The sequence below is a fragment of the Oryzias melastigma genome, linkage group LG3 (assembly GCF_002922805.2).
Source record: "Oryzias melastigma strain HK-1 linkage group LG3, ASM292280v2, whole genome shotgun sequence".
Classification (NCBI taxonomy): domain Eukaryota; kingdom Metazoa; phylum Chordata; class Actinopteri; order Beloniformes; family Adrianichthyidae; genus Oryzias; species Oryzias melastigma.
In genome coordinates this window covers 25,348,915-25,366,508 of record NC_050514.1, presented here as the reverse complement: position 1 = coordinate 25,366,508, position 17,594 = coordinate 25,348,915, and the positions used below count along the sequence as shown (strand labels likewise).

At 36.8% G+C, this 17,594-nt stretch overlaps 2 protein-coding genes across 2 annotated transcripts; one reads left to right on the top strand and one right to left on the bottom strand.

Moving 5' to 3' along the window:
• Window positions 1-1,282: 1,282 nt before the first annotated feature.
• On the top strand, window positions 1,283-5,272 carry LOC112160960 (UDP-glucuronosyltransferase 2C1-like). The gene has a single exon (XM_036211167.1). It carries the CDS (start codon window positions 2,792-2,794, stop codon window positions 4,457-4,459), a length of 1,668 nt encoding a protein of 555 aa, XP_036067060.1. The 5' UTR covers window positions 1,283-2,791; the 3' UTR covers window positions 4,460-5,272.
• Window positions 5,273-6,382: 1,110 nt separating this feature from the next.
• chrna3 (cholinergic receptor, nicotinic, alpha 3) lies at window positions 6,383-17,579 on the bottom strand. The gene is made up of 6 exons (XM_024295887.2): window positions 16,563-17,579; window positions 16,055-16,194; window positions 14,243-14,287; window positions 12,678-12,787; window positions 11,339-12,536; window positions 6,383-9,757 (listed from the first exon to the last, which is right to left on the bottom strand). The coding sequence occupies exons 1-6, from the start codon at window positions 16,651-16,653 to the stop codon at window positions 9,629-9,631; spliced, it is 1,713 nt and encodes a 570-aa protein (XP_024151655.1). The 5' UTR covers window positions 16,654-17,579; the 3' UTR covers window positions 6,383-9,628.
• Window positions 17,580-17,594: the final 15 nt, after the last annotated feature.

Here is a 17,594-nt window from a genome sequence, read left to right as displayed (position 1 = left end):
GCAGAGAGGCAGGGGGGTGTTTGATTGAAAGTGGCTTATATTTTATTCCCCAAAATACAAAAAGAAGCACAACTGGATTTAAAGTAAACAGGTCAACATAACATAACCATTCTCAAAAAAGGAACAACCAAAAATGAAAATACAAAGGGGTAAACAAAGACTAGCTGATATGGACCTTCTTTATTACATTCTATTTTTAATACAAGGACCTGTATTTAAGATACAATGATTTAAAATGTATTGGTGTGAAGAAATTAGTTGTTTTTAGACAATATATTCAAAATATAGCAATTTTTCACTCATTTTGTAGGCAAATTTATTTAATTTTTTGCCTTTTTTTTGTTCCTTAGGCAGATGGAATACAGATTTTACAAGTAAAAAGTGCTATACAGGCTGTTTTATCTTAAATAGAACCGTATGTATCAGTAAAAGGCTCTCTGTTATGATATTGTCTTTTATCATTAAGTAATGCTAAAAACATTGTCAAATTTACCTACAATTTTTACCAGTTTTGACAGTATTCAGAATAAAAAGGCAACTTCAACAGAGAATGTTTCGAATAGAAAGAGCATTTGATGCAAACAATGATGTACTGATGCAAATTGTTTTTTTGGATGAAGCAAAGTGCAAATAAAGTTCAATTGTTTTCACTTTTTTTTAAAGGAAGCAAAAATAATGTGGAATGAGATCATAGAATAACATTTCAAACTCAATAGGTGTGCAGGATGCAAGTTTACTTTATATGCATGTGAAAGTGATAAGAAAGTATTTTGTTCTGTTGATGCTTCACCTAAAATAAAAAGGAATGTTCCTTTATCTGCTTTCTCTTTGGTTACTTACCAGCATAAATCCAAGTCAGTGGTGTTAGTGCCAAGAACTTTGTATTAAGCTCCTTTAAAAAAAATAAAATTCTATTAATGGGAGATGTTCATTTTTTTTCCGTAATGATTTCTAGATGTTCCATCTGTTAAATTGTCAATGTAAGCCTTTATGTAACAATAATATATTTCTCTATATTTGAAATAAAATATGTTTTAGTACATTAAAAATGGCAATAATTTCCATATGAGATATTAAATCATTCTATCTATTTTGATTTATACTGAAATGTCCTACAAAATAATGCATTATATTATATAATATTATATTATATTAGTTATATATTGAATAGGTATTATAAATAGATTTATTTATATCAAATAATATACCTTAACATAAGACATAAAATACCAAGACTTATGCAATGTCACATATTTTAGAAAAATATAGATATAGCTTTGAAATGTTCTACTTTTTTGGTGATGCAAACAATAGTTTAGTATCACAGTAAACAACATTTAAGTTGTGTAAATTATGACAAAACTATATGTGTGTGGTCCATCCATCTCTTTATAACAGCAAAAGGTTGAAACATCGGATTTTTATATCTATATTTATATCAATGTCTGTCTAAATTTGAAAGATACAGCTAATTATGAAATAAAGTTTGTTTGCAGACCAATGGGTTTAAAATATATATGAATCATAAAAAATAAATAGGTTATCCAGATATATTAAAATATATTTCTCAATATATATGATACATGTCCGGTATATTGCAAAATATTGTTCTCTTGTAAGGGATTACTGCAAGTTTGAAACTGAATTTTATGATTTTTTTTTTTTTTAACTGCACTATCAGGAGAACTCAGTCACAGAAAAAAGCCACAGTCACTGCACTTTCCTGTGAGGACTTGAAGTTCCAGCAAATCCTTTCAGCCTGTGAACAAATCTGACATTCTTTGGTTGGGCAGCGGCGCTCCATGGTAGCTAACACACAGACTTCACTCATGGCAGCTTTTGTAGCTCCCCATAGATTAGAGCAAGGACAAAGCCCCCATAAAGAGAAAGAATTGGAATCTAACAGCAACTAATTCTGCAGTGTATTGATTTTTGGACCACATGTCTGCTGGCACCCGAGTGTTTGAGATGGTTTGGGACTTGAGCCCTCAGCTGGTTGTACGCTGCCCTCCAGTGGCCATAATCATCCATAAATAACTGCTGTTCTTGTTCAGTTTGTTTGGGACTGAACAGGCTGTTCCAATTCTTCCTAAACTGTAAACAGTAAAGAGGTTAAAGGTGAAAAAGTCTTACACAAAGTACACTGAGGTTAAAAAACAAAGAAAGAACAGACTTTTCCACTAAAAATTCCATCGAATTCAACTTTTTTGGGAGTTTATTGACAATTCAATTATTTATATCCCATAACTTGAATGATTTATTAATTAGCAGTTACTTTGAAGTGTTAATTTTAGTAAAAAATATCAACTAAGTGTCTTAAAATAATACTTTGAAAAATAAACTTTGTAAATGTAAACATTAGACTCCAAATTATCCTGCAACAAAATAATGTTATGAAGTAGGAAAGAAATAAAATGTGATGTAATCTAAAAAAAAATAATAATAATAATAAAAAAAACATTTTTTTCTCAAACAAAACTGTAGATGTTCTCTCAAATAACATTGTGACAATCTAAAATAATGAGCCAAGCAGAAATTACACCACTGAGTTTTAACAAAGAAGGTCCTTTGTTTCAGAATATAACTCCCCCTCCCCAAAAAACTGCAATCCATAATCTATTCAGGCGAATTTTCCTGGACTTCGAACTCACATACACTCAGTTCTGAACACTGTAAGGACCACAAATGCTGGAAAGCAGCAAAGCCACAGGGAAAACAGGAGAACGTCAGCTCTACAATTGATAATCTTCAATTAATAAGATATTGATTTAAATAAAGAGGGCATTTTTTGATGAGGAAGATGGTGGTCTCCAGGAGAAGTTTATCAGGTATTTTCCTCTTTTTTTCTGTGATTTTTTGGTCATGGAGACTTGGCCAAGCAGGCCGGATTTTGATTGTTCCTTTGGAAGGAAGCCACTGGGTGAATATGGACATCATGATCAAGGCCCTGCACTCCCAAGGACACTACATCGATGTGGTGCGAACAAACAAGAGCTGGTACATCAAGGACGACGCTCCACACTACAAAACCGTCACCGTGTCCGTCGCCAAGACGTTCGACAAGGATTTCATCAATCCCATCCTGAAAAAGATTTTTGCCATAGAAAGGGGGACGATGTCCGTCATGAGCTTTGTCAATTTGCAGCTTGAAATGTTTAGGTCCATGTTTGACATGCATGGAATGATGTGTAAAATGGCCACCACCATGTTGGAGGATCAGGAACTGATGGAGGATTTAAGGAGGAAAAATTACGACCTAGTCCTGACTGATCCGGCATGGGGAGCTGGGATAATACTGGCTCACGCTCTCAAACTACCCCTAGTTTACAATGTGCGGTGGGTTACGAGTGGAGAGGGGCACTTGACTATTGCACCGTCTCCATTATCTTACATTCCAATGACTGGCTCAGGACTGACGGACAAAATGACTTTCATCCAGCGAGTCAAGAACATCCTCTTCTATGCCATCTGGGAGATCCAGGACATGCTCTTCATCCGCCCCCAGTACCAGACGGTTTGTGACCAATTCTTTGGCCCAGAAGTGAAGTATACTCATTTATTACAGGGAGCAGATCTGTGGCTCATGAGAGTGGACTTTGTGTTTGAGTTTCCGCGTCCCACCATGCCCAATGTGGTTTACGTCGGGGGTTTTCATTGTAAACCTTCAAAGCCACTTCCTGAACATTTGGAGGAGTTTGTGCAGAGTTCTGGAGAACATGGAGTCATCATCATGTCTCTGGGGACTTTTGTCAGTGAACTTCCTGATGATTTAGCGAATGAGATCGCTGCAGCTTTTGCTAAACTGCCACAGAAAGTTATCTGGAGCTACAAAGGGAGCAGACCCTCCACTCTGGGTAAAAACACTTTAGTGGTGGACTGGATGCCTCAGAATGACCTTTTAGGACATCCTAAGGTCAAGCTGTTTGTGGCTCATGGAGGAACTAATGGAGTCCAAGAAGCTATTTATCATGGAGTCCCAGTTGTGGGTCTGCCTATATTTTACGACCAATACGACAACCTACTTCGTCTACAAGCAAGAGGAGCCGCTAAAATTATCACAATCGCCAAAGTGGACAAAGATGACAACTTCCTGAAGGCCATCCAGGATGTCCTGACTGATCCCTCGTACAGGGAGAACATGCAGAGACTCTCCAGGCTGCACAGAGATCACCCGGTGAAGCCGATGGACAAAGCCCTCTTCTGGATCGAGTTTGTCATGAGACACAAAGGAGCTGCTCACCTGGTTACTGAGTCAAACAAGATGCCCTGGTACTCCTACTATTCTGTAGATGTCATTGCATTCTCTGTTGCTGTTGCTGCATTCATATATCTTGTAATATCTGCATTTCTGAGATGGGTATGCCTTGGAAAATGCCTGAAAAGAGAGAAACAATTACAGTCAACTAAAAAGATTGGTTTGAAGCAGGATAAACTGACTGATGGCTTTAAACTCAAATAAAAATCTCCATTTTAAAAGTATCAGTTCAATTGTCTGAAGGCTTTTTGGCTCCTTCTGGTGCAGTTGGAGTTCCAGTGTTTAAGTGGAAGGTGTAAATTACGCAAATAAAAATGTTTTTGCTTGAGTTCAATTTAAAGACTGCTTTAAGGTTAATTCAAGTTCACTTCAAAATCTCTGTACAAATATAAAAATATTTTAGTAAATACTGTGAAAAATTTAACTACCGTATTTTCTGGACTATAAGCCGCACCTGTATATAAGCCGCACCTGCTCAATTTAAAAAAAAGAAGAAAAAAAAAGAAATACAAGCCGCACTGGGCTATAAGCCGCAGATATCTATGTTGAAATATGTGATATTTACTGCATGTAGAGAACAATTTTGTATTTTGAATGTACATGTATGTACCTGCAGTCTCCAGCGTCTCAGCATAGATTCATTAATGCTAAGCTTTTGTAGAGCAGTGCGGTTTCCTTCCTAGACAGCAAGCTCCATGGCCTTCTACTTAAAATGTGCACCACACAAACTTCTTTGTGGGATTTAGATGATGAAGAATTGAGGATTTGAAAATAATTACCAGTTAGTAATTTGTCATGAGTGTTCTATCTGTTAAAGAAAAAGTAGCATTGGCTATTCTGATTTACATATATTTTTTGTCTCTTGTTTTTGATTCTATTTCCGGTTAGAGCTCCCCTAACAGTGGAAGAAAAATCCACACAATAGCCGCACCTTTGTATAAGCCGCATGGTTCAAAACCTAGGAAAAAAGTAGCGGCTTATAGTCCAGAAAATACGGTAATTTAAGTTCTGTAAAATGTTACAATACTTGTAGTTTGTAATTTAGATGTAACAGAACAAAACTATAGAATAATTCAACAATCTTGTAGTTTCACTTTGTTGGATCAGCTTTCAAGAAAAGAGAATTAAATTGGTAAATTATTTTTTTTAAGTTTTATTTTTTACTCTTTTTTTTTTTAGAAAATTGTTGAAATTAGTGAGTATTAGTGAATATTTCCCTCCTTGTGATTGAAATCTGAAAACATTAAAATCAGGTGATACAACATAACATTTGTCCAGGTCAGTGTATCAATTGTTCTTACTAAATAAACAAAACCAAGTCCTAAATATGTTGCACATCTGAGCTTTAGTAGAGTCTGTCTTCACAATCTTCATAACGTATAAAGGTTAACTTTAGATGTGAAGTTAGGTTTTTATTATAGGACTCTAAGGAGCCCCCTCCAGTGGACTTTTGAGGAACTGCAGTTTCAGTCCTAATGATTTGTGTCAATCTCTGTGCTAAAGTTGGCTTCAAAGGAGTAAAAGTCATTCGGGCAGCAAGACACAATCTTTTTACACATTTGGTCATTCTATTGCCTCAATGAGAATTTTCATCTGGTAGAAAATACTGAAAATAAAGTACCTGTTAAAAGCAATATTAACATTATTATTTTTTCAGAAAAGAAAACTATTTATATTTTAATGAAAATTAAAAAAAAATAAAGTCAAGAAAAAGAGCATTTAATTAAAATTTTCTCCACATCGGCTAGAAATTATTATCTCCAGATGTGAACAAATCTGTTTTAAACAATGAGTTTTCTCAGTATTTACGATGTTAAACAAATTCTTAAAGAAAGGTTAAAAGTACGAGAAAACACTGATCTAAGAGCATATTTTAGATTACTTTATTTCTGAAAACTTCACTACATGTTATTTGTTTAAATATATTTCAAGGTACTAATGTTTATTTAAAAACTTGAAAATATTCTGGAAATTAAAGAATGTGTCAATTTAAGTAATATTTTATCAAATAAAGATTTAAAAAAAAATGTTTTTTTATTTATATAGTCTTTTTCTTCTAATATGCTGATATATTAAATACAAAATTTGAAAACTTATTTTATTCCTATATAAGGAAATAAAGGTGTGGAAAACTGTCCCCAATATTCTTTAAAAATAACGTAGATAAAAACTTAAACTTAGCAGTAAAGAATTTTCATAGATAATCTTTTTAAGGGCAATTTGGTCCATTAGCTGGAGGTAAAATCTGCAAGAAGACAGCTGAAAGATGTCAATAAAGAAAGTAAATGAAAATTGATTATATTCATTACAATGATGATCACTTTTGTGGCTCATCACAAGTGGTAAACGCCGCCACCATCAACATTTGGCGCCCGGTCAACAGAAGCATAACTCGTTGCAAAGACATCTATTAAGCTTTTGTCTGCACTCCCACACATACAAAGACGTTACTGCTTCTCAGTGGATTTGCTTTCTATTTTATTTTATTTTTTGCAATATTAACAACCATCAGTCTGCAAGGCAATGAACAAAAGAGTCCCTCATATTGGACACAAATAGTGCCTGTATATTAACCTCTGCATTTGTTTTATCAAGTATCTGATCCATTCATTTAGATTACATCAAACCTTTTACATACTGGTTTCATCCTGTTCAGCTTCCGGGAGTGGCGCAGCTGATTATAAACACTTGTAGTTACGCAGAAGATCCACATGGTGTCACTGTTTCAACACAATCTGAATCAGGGCTTGGTTTTACATTCATCACAAAAATTAAATCAAAATGTATGAAGTGTTTTCTATATAAAAAAAACGGAAAGAAGGCAGTTTACAAATTCTTGCAATAAAAGACTGATAAAAAAAAGAAAAAAAATGCAAAAAATGTGTGTCTTATGGATTTAAAGTGTTAAGGAAAGTTAGAGGTCTTGAAAGTGTCTAAAGCCGTTTATTAAGTCTGACACGACTGTTTCAGATACAGAGTTTAGTGTTATATACAAGTACACTTTTACTCTAATGTTAATATTCCAAAAATAAGTAAAGATAAACTGTTATTAGGATCTTTCTTTATACCCAAACTCAGGGTTTTAACTCAAAATTGTGTGAAGATTGTGGAAACCTTTCTTAAAAAAAATAGTTTTAGACTGAAACATTTTATACAAAGGTTTTTTAGAAAACTAGCAATCAACACAGTGGAAAAAAATAACAAAACTGATTTTAAGGCTTTTAAAGAGAATTTGCCAAGCATTTTCTTTGCAAAAGAAAAACCCAGATGCAATTTAATTCTGTACTGTTTGGAGGCTGTAATTTGGTAAATTAAAGGGTAAACATTCACCCATCAAAAAAAAAGAGTTATGTTCCAGAATGGTGGCACAAAAATGCTGCTCAGAGTTGATTTTCTGCCTCTGCGATTGGTTTCAGTGTATTTGTAAACAGAAAAGGGAGTGCTGCATTATATATGTTTGCATTTTTTTTTACTTTATTTATACAAGAAGCATTTCAGCAGCACCATAACTGAACTCAGACTAAAGTGGATAAATTATAGCTCAGACAGACGGATGGATTTATGCAGGGTGGGGGTTCATTCAGCACAGTAGTACATTTTTGTTATTTGGGATAGACAAGCCAAAACGAAATCCAGATGTTTATTCCTCAGCCAATCAGTGTTTTTCAATGGGCAGAAGTGGTTGGTTTGATTAATGAATATACAATTTGATTCCATTTGAAAAGAATGCAACAAAGCATCCTTTTTGTAAGGTAAGTAAAAGTCCTTTTCCTAAACACAAATTTTTATGGCCTCAGCAGTCACTGAACTCTTCTTCTTGAAAACCCACCAAAATTTGCACACACCTAGTACCTCATAAAAATGAATTTCGGGCATAGTGAATGACCCCACCCCCAAAACAATGACATCATGGTGGGAGAAACCGTTAAAAACATGAATGGGGCAAAAACCGCTTATGGAGCTGGAAAACACAAATTCAAAATGAACTAACAAAACCAAAACATACGAGTCAAAGATATCCAAAGGAAATGATTATGAGATCGCAACTTGACCTACAGCTTGGCGGCCATTTTGTGGCAAAATAGTCACGTTTTCCACAATATGGGAAAAATAAACTTTTGTTCCAGCATTTTTCACGAAATTTCACACAACAGCTTAAGTCTACAACCACCTCTGGAGTTTTGTTGAACTTTGACCTTGGGAGGGGGTAGCCATCTTGATATATAAAAAAAAACACGTTTAGTACCAGCTACAATGAATCAATGAATCCATGAAAACTTGTCCTTGGGGTTTTCATTGACAATTTGTTAACTTCTCAGACAACATTGGGAAGCAATTGCAGAAAAATGTAGCCATTCGAAATTATGGATTTTGAAGGTAATCAGAATATTGTGAACATTTAATATATTGATCCCTGACTAGAGTTGAATAAAAGGATATAACATAGGATATGAACATATTAGGAATGTGAGCCTGGTTAGCAAATAACCTCTGTTGCTAAGGAAATTAAAAAGTTTACTTTTGGCGATTCATCTGAAACTCATGTCGATCTGTTCGGTATCTAAAGGTGACCAAAATATAAAATGGTTGCTATGGAGATAAAGCAATCAGGGAAGCCGCCATTTTGAATAAAGTTATTTTTACATTAATTTGTCACCTTTAGCTCTGACTAGCCTGGATCAAATGTGGCTGCGCGGGTGGAGGAGTGTGGTAAAGGAAGGGGTGGGCAGCGGCTTTAATTTATATTTTTCATGATATCATATTCATTATGATCTGTTATTAAGAGAAACATGTATCATAACCGTATTCCTGAACATGTGCATCACTGGAAATCATGAAGCTGCTTTCTGTGTGTTTTTATTATCCAGTGAATGAACCACTATTGTGATCATTTCTTCATCCACCCAGAAGTTACATATATTTAATGCTCCAGAAGCTTTGGTGTTAAACATTATATTACAATACAGAGGAAATCTGAACAGAAAACAGCCAGAGGTCAGAGCACAAACCGTCCGCATGACTGGTCGTGTTTTTTAGTAGCTGGCAGTGCACACACAGTTACAACAATGACGTTTAACTGAAAACGTCAGAGTGACAGAAAATGTGAAGCCATAGAACTTGATGGCTCTCTTGGTAGAATGAGGAGGACATGATAAGAAAAGGATTTGTTATGTGCATCAGAGTAAAGTCTAGTAAACTCAGTGTCTCTTCCAGCAACCAAAGCAACGATAGAAAAATAAAAATGAACAACCTTTTCCACCTTGCCTGTGTCCTTTCCTGCCTTTGCTCTCTCCGAGAGATGACCAGTATCTGTTATTTAACAGGTAGTGTGTGTATTTCAGCAGTTTGTAATGTTATTTTGATGGAACCGAATCAAATATCCTCCCCGAGTAATAGAGGCTGCAGGAAGAGGCCAGCTGTTCCCAGGATACAGACAAGAACAAAAACCCAAAGGAAGATCCGGTCAATAACCATGGCAACATACTTCCAATCATCCTGAACCTGGAAGAGAAGGAGAAAACATTTTTATCATTAAGAGGAATGCAGTCGCCACTTTAAAGAAACCTTCTATATGCAGAAAACTTGGACTAGAAAAGATGCTACGTTCACACCAGGCTCAGAAATGTGCGTTTAAGCAACTGGCTCCAATGAAAAGACTATACGCGGGTTTCTGACTTATCTGTTCAAAATCCAGCACTCACATACCGCTAGGTGAGTTTTTAAGTCAGTTTTCGGGCTCTACGTACAAAACACAAAGCAACTGAACACGTGCTGAAAACCAGTTGAACTTTTGACAGCTTGAAAGCCAAACAGTTGAACTTTGACCGATTAGGGACTTGGATTTGGTGGTGAAATATCAAAACACAGAAGTTCCGAATGGTTGAAAATCGATAATGAAGGAGAAATTAATTATTTCGGTTTGTTCCTGGATGGAATTATATGATACCAAGGCCCAATCCAAATTCTTCCCTTCCCCTACTCCTCCATTTGAAGGGGCTTGTGAAGTGCAAGTGGTGTCCAAAGTACATCTTTTGATATCTTTCCCTCCAAGTGGAGGGATACACCCCCCACCCTCGCGAGGGGGGTTCCGCGTCGCGCTGTGATGTGGAGGAGAAGCGGATTTCTTCACATAGGTACGCTCTGAAGCACAGAAATTTACATTTAGATGTAATTAATGACTTCTTGTTTTAGCATGACCTTTTTAAAGTTATGCAACCGCCGTTATGTATATTCGAGGGCTGGAAGCTTCGTGCTAATGCTAGCTGACCTGCAACTATTGGTGACGTCATCAAGTGAAAGTGATGGCCAAAATCTAAGACACTATTTTTCCTTAACTCTTAATTTGGATGGGCTAAATGTAGGGGCAGGGAGAAGGGAAGAATTCAGATTGGGCCAAATTTTTTCTTTCATTCAACAGAGTAAAGCTGTGAAAGAAAAATCCTGGAGTGAGGTTTGCTCCGTGTCGACATTTTGCACCAGGCGTCTCCCAACTGGAGGTGGCAAACATGTGCTAGTAAACAGTAAAAAAACAAGCAAAAAATGAACCCTTTCCTACAACTTGCTGCTTGTCCGGTCTGAACACCAAATGCAAAAAGAGCATTCATGACACCGCGCATACTGTGTTCTTGAATGCACAAAACATGCTGGTAAGAATGTAGCATGTGCAAATACGTGTGCATTTTTTTAAGTTTTTAAGTCAATTTTCAGGCTCCAAGTACAAAACGCTGAAAGTTAAACCAATTGAACATAGACCAGAGATTCAGATTTCATAGCGATATCAGGTATAGCGTCTTTCTCAAAACACAGAAGTGCTAACCATTTGAAAAAATCACAAAGAAGAAATTCATATTTGGAGGTTGTGCCTGGCTGGAAATATTAAACTTTTGTGTATTGAAATAGAGCTGTGATAGAATATCAAGCAAGCTTCTTCCAACTGTGAGTACGTGTGCTAGCATCAGATGGTGACAGTCCCTTCTGAACACCATATGCTAAAAGTGTGTTCAAGAACTCATGTTCAGTGCATTCTTGCGCACGCCACACATGCCCAGTATGAATGTAGCAACTTCAAGAACTTCTGCTCACCTCCTTTGCTTCATTCTGCAGCCTCATGTTCTCCGCTATGTACTTAACACTCTCGATGGCCTCCCTGATCTCAGGGGAGAGTGGCAGAAGGGACATGATTCCTCCATCTAGCGACTCGGAGCTGCTGAACTGACTCTCTCCTCCAATCCCCATAGCACCGCCTCCACTCAGCGCCCCCAGGCAGCCCAGTCCGCCGCTCCCTCCTCCAGAGTCGGAAGGCAGTTTGCCAGATCTCTTCTGCCAGCAGCAGTTGCAGCGTTCTTCGCATCCCGTGAACCCTGAGCTTGCACGATTGTTTGAGTCCCCACTCCTATTATTGAGGTTTGAGAGCTCTGTGTTGTTCAGGAGCCGCTGACGGTTCGTAAGACTCGACATTACGCTGGAGGCCACAGCCTGAGGTTTGTGTTTCTGCAGAGTTCCTGATGAATGCACGGCGCAGGGTCTAAGATGCAGAGTTTGAGCATTGCTGCCCACTGCAACCTTCTCTGGATCCCTCTCCGGCCTCGTCATGAACATCACTCGTGGCAGGAGTCCAAGGAAGACCCGCCGCACCCAGCAGGGCATGGTGTGTGTCTTTGGTGTGCGGTAGTGGACATTCAGCACAAAAACAGTGATGACAATAGAGAGGGTGACAAAAATCATAGTGAAGAGGAGGTACTCTCCTATCAAGGGTATGACCAATGAGGTAGAAGGGATTGTTTCTGTGATGACGAGGAGGAACACGGTCAACGATAGCAAGACGGAGATGCAAAGGGTGACTTTCTCCCCACAGTCGGACGGCAGATAGAAGACCAGCACCGTCAGGAAGGAAATGAGGAGGCAGGGGATGATCATGTTGATGGTGTAGAAAAGAGGCAGGCGGCGGATATACAAGGAATATGTGATATCTGTGTAGATCTCCTCACAACAGTTGTACTTAATGTCATGCTTGTAACCTGGCGCGTCAATAATCATCCACTCGCCACTCTCCCAGAAGTCCTTGAGGTTGATGGTTGAGCCAATCAGCACCAGGTCAATCTTGGCTTTGTCGTAGGTCCAGGAGCCGAATTTCATGGTGCAGTTTTGGTAGTCGAAGGGGAAGTATGTGACGTCGATCTTGCAGGAGCTCTTGAATATGGCAGGAGGGATCCAGGTGACATCGCCGTTGAAGCGGAGAAGGGCTTTTGTTTTGTCGTCAACCTGGAAATCTCCGACTGCACTGTGAAGACAGATTTGTGAGAAAATAACATGAATACAGAGGATGTGAAGAGACAACCGACAAAAATATTCAAACTCAACTGAGAAGCATAAATTTGCTCAGTAGTAGCTAGATGTAAATAAATGATAATGTTGCACTCACTTGTTGTACAGAACAATGTCAGGTTTCCATATCCTGTTGGACGGTACTCGAATAAACTCGACACCTCCAAATTCTTTAGGGTTCCATTTGAGTTTATAATCATTCCAAATCTGAAAAAAACATATATAGGAGGAAACAAATTTTATTAAAAGTATATTGCAAAAAAGCTACATAGATGTGCCAAATAAACTAGGAAATTTTGAATTAAACGGTAACACTTAAAAATTATATTCCTTAATAAGCACATTAACAAACATTATTCATGTGTTTATAGGGTTTAACTAAGGCATTTATTTGAAAAATAAGCCAAAATAAGATGTATTAACATATTAGTAAGATTTATAAACATCTAAGGTGAGACCATCGTCTACAAAGGTCTTGTTAATAAACTGCTTACAAGCTTAACAAATGCATTAATTATCTTTGTCAACATGATATTGAGTGTTTTACAGCATCTCATCTAAAGTCTTACAAATTAAACTAATAAACTGGGTTTTGAAAAACGTTTATTTACAGTAGAAGTCTAGTGTCAGACAAATTCAGCATTAATTTTCTTTAATTAAGTTCAACAAACCATAAAATGCATTGAATATTAAAGTGTAAAATAACATAGTAGCTAAATTAAATGTAAGACTGAATATTTCTGTTCCAAATAGAGGGTATTTGCTCTAAATTTTGAGAATTTTTCCCTCAAAATGATCTATTTAAATTTGGGGATCGAGGAGAATTTGCTTCAGCATTTTGAAAAAAATATATGTTTTTAAAGTAAAAGTAAAGGCTAAAACGCACCAAGTTAACTCTGGAGAACCTACAGATTTGGCACATTTAGTTTTTTTCCCCATTATTTTAGTTTTGTGATATTTTTTTCTTTTTCTAATTATTATTTGCAGTTTTTTTCACTTTTTTTTAACTTTTTTGTTTACAGTCATTTGTGGTATCATTACCAACAATAAACAAACAAAAAACAAATGAACTTTGAAAGCTCCGTTGTTTCTAGCTTCTGCAGGGCTAAAAACCAAATTTTCTCTTTAATTAATGCAGATCAATTTCAAAGCCTATGTTTGATGTAAAGTGTTTGGAGAGGTGCCGCTGTGATGCATAGGTGTGTGACAGCATCAGTGAGAATCATAGTTTATGGACCTTTTGACCTCTGTCTTTAAATCTCCTCAGAAACGACCCTCGTGAGAATGCTGAAGCTTGTGAAGCAGAGCTGTCACCGGTTTGCTTAATGACTAAAGTCAATCCGTAGCTCAGACAGTAAAGCCAAGATGGACTTTTGCTTCACATTTGTTCTCAAAAGGCAGAGTTTTTGTGAAACAGGTGATATCTTTTTGTGAAAATATATCAAGTCCTTCTGATAGAATTTTTGATCATCAATTGATTTGAGGACACCGTACAAGATTAAAGGTGAAATGGGAGAGTGTGGTTTTCCTCTAAAACAGGATTACAAAGCGGTGTTTGTATAAATAATTCATCCCGTCACTGAGTCCTTAAGAATCATGTATGGCTTGAGGCTCGATCTATACTTCCTGTCCTTCCTCAAGGTCTACAGACCACAAACTTACATGTCTCAGCCACAGATTGGTCTCCATGATCTGATTGATTTCATCCTAAAAAGAAAATAAACTCAATTATGAAGACATCAAAGCAAAGAGAATGAGTTAAATATTAACATCAGAAGCCCAAATGCTGTCATAGGCAATCATGTAAGGCCGCTCTAAGGACTGTCGGGAGCTTTTTTTGCAGGGTCAGGCATCAGTTTATTCCCAGACATGAAGTCTCAGAGAGACGCACCTGAGTCCTTCATGCCTGGAGCCTGACAGCTGGAGCCAGGAGGTCAGAGCACAGCACTAACTTCTCAACTAACAGAGGGCGCAAAGCTGTGGGGGTCAGGTTTATGTGTGATTTAGACCGTAAATGAACGAATCACATGATCCAGTGCGTAACATTAACCATTCATGGAACTATTATCTATTTGGGGCAGCTTCCAGGATCATTAAATACAGGTGGACAGATGGCCGCAGCATGATCCACGCTGATTATCTTTGGAAGGGGTAACTTTAAGAAGAAGGGATTTGTTACGAATTGATTGGGAAAAGGATGGTTTAATGAAAAGTTTGTGATTTACCAGACACGTATTTTCCACGTTGAGATGATTGTGTAACTGCCAAAAGATGAAATGAATAATAATAATAATAATAATAATAATAAAACACAAAATTAAAAAAAAATAATTATTATTTTATCCTGCAGAAGGATGTATATAAAATGAAACATTTTTAAAAAGTTATTTTATCCTTAAAGTAATCAGAATTTGTATTTCTTTATATGTTTAAATAAAAAAAATAGATTTTACATGATTTGGTTCTCCTGGAAATAGTTTTCAAATTAAGGATACAACAAAATTGTAAGATTCTTCTATGGGTTTGAATACTTTTGTCAAACACACAGCTAAAATGAAGTCACTTATTATAATTCAAGCAGGTGAACCAATACCAATAGTGTCTGGGTGGGGAGCACCAGGTGTTACCAAGAAAAAGACATTCATCTATCAGCATGTGGAGCTCTGCATCCTCGGGATGCACCTGCACACCTGTGTGTCTTTGAAATACAATTTTCTCCACCACTTTGTCTTGTTTTGAAGCTCACAGGTCTTCAATACTCATTGCAGCCCTCTGGCAACATTATTTATTGCATTTACACTTCGATGAAAATGTCATAGGAGTTAAATATGTTTTTTCCAAAGCAACTAACTTTCCTGGTTCTGATTCAATTTTTAAATTTGAGATTCTTTAATCATTGAAATAATAATCAACATTTAAATATATAGTTTAATGTATTTTTCTATCAATTAAAGCAAGACCCCCTATCAAAAATGTTTTAAAATTAAAACAAAGGGAAACCTAAAAGAAAGTCATTTTTCTGAACGTTCTTGACTTTGTCCCTTTAGCTCTAAAATCTCCTGGATTTGTCTCAATCAAAACAGCCCGCGTGACTTGCTGGCCTGCAATCAACCAATTCTAGAGAAATCTGCATTTAAACCAGAGTGCTCATCAGAAGAGGCAGTTAGTGTGAGATAAACAGAGAGCCACTCAGACACCTGACATTTCCCATCTCGTCTGGGTTTGGACAGAAATCCTCCCGGCTTGCCTGCGTTTTTATCTCTGGATTATGAGCCAGGGGGTCAACAAAATATGCTGCCGGTATTTCAGGTGATATCTTTGCAAGGAAGTTTGCAGATGGAAAAAAGTCTGCAAATTGCAGCCTTTCTTAAGCTATAATTTTAAAATCTCTTTTGATCCTTTTAACTATGAAGTAGGTAGACATATATTCCAAGAGGAAAATGAGAAAATTTGATGCACATTTTGCTCACTTACCACTTTAACCAGCTGTGACATGGAAACTTCAAACTGCACGATGACCGGGTCAGACACATTTTCCACTGGTCGGATGTACTGATTGTAGTTGGAGAATATGACGGAGAAAAGCTTGTGCTCTGCTTCTGAACATCTGCCTCCTGCACCAGAGCAGAATGTTAGGCTCATTCACTGCACTCCAAAATAATTGGAAATTTGACCACTCCTGAAATAATTTTTAAATTTGTTCCCTCCTCCATTGCAATTTTGAGTAAAACAATATTTCTGGCACTAATAATACCATCGTTCACACTGAATTTATAATTTTGAATCAAAGCTACACAAAATTACAGTCATCTTTAAAAGATTTTTATTTTTAAAGTGTGAAAATTTGAAAAATTGTCTCAAATCAGGTGTTTTTATTGAACCAAGTATCAAAAACATCACAAATACTGCCATGAAGATCATCCTTTCTCCAGCAACAAGTAAGTGGCCGTCATTTCAAAATAACAGAACTGTCACTACTAACCTGACAGAAGATAAAGCAGGAACAACATGAAGGGAAATCTGAAACAAATTCTGGCATTCATCCTGATCAAACTGAATGAGGGATGCCACATAAATCCAGGGTCAGCAGCAGCAGCAGCAGCACCGCTCCGCAAACCAGAAAGAGGGGTGAAAGTGGGAAAAGCGACGGCACGTCTGCAGCTGCAGACCAGGGAGGAAGGAGGAGGGAGGCAGAGCCACACGGAGGCGTGCAGCCACTCACTGACGGAGATGAGCCACCACGGAAAAAACGTGCAACCTATAGCCTTCTAATGCAATGACACATGGGGGGCTGTTCAGAGGTGAGCAGCTTCTATTCACAAATACGCTGCCCTCCAATCATTCTCTGATACGTCTTTGTAAAAGAAGATTAAAACTGCAATTTGCTTGATCTCATTCTAATGTTAAAGTTTGAATAAAACAGACTCAAAACAGGAAAAAAATATGACAGAAAAGAGATGTTTGGTAACAATTTTTAACTCAAATCAGTTTACAACCACTGTATTCATTCAACTTTTTGCTTTTCATTTATTTACATTAAATATAAGTTCCTTGTAAATTCTTTTTTTATTTTTATTTTTCAAGTTTAAAAATATGAAATCTGATTGATTTCATCTGAAGATCAAAAGTCCACATCAGGCAACAGTTATTCACCTTCTCTCCATTATTACACATTTTCAAATTATATTGGTTTAGTTCTTTTGGAAATAACATTTTACCTTCATTAAATATGAAACTACCAAAGTTACACTGAGCGATGAAATTAAACCCGAATCAGTAACCATAGACTGCTACAGTCAATGAAGATAATACGTCGACAGACTGTTATCCACATGATTCTGATGGCCGGTTGGTAAATATTCAAAAGAACCAAATAGATTACTGTTTCATTAAACAACTATAGTGTAGACAAAAAATGTCAGTTTGGATAAAATAAAATGTACTTTTTCCCACTTGTGTTCTTTGAAAACTGTGGAGTCCCGGACATGACATTAGAAAAGGAAAAATTTTCCCT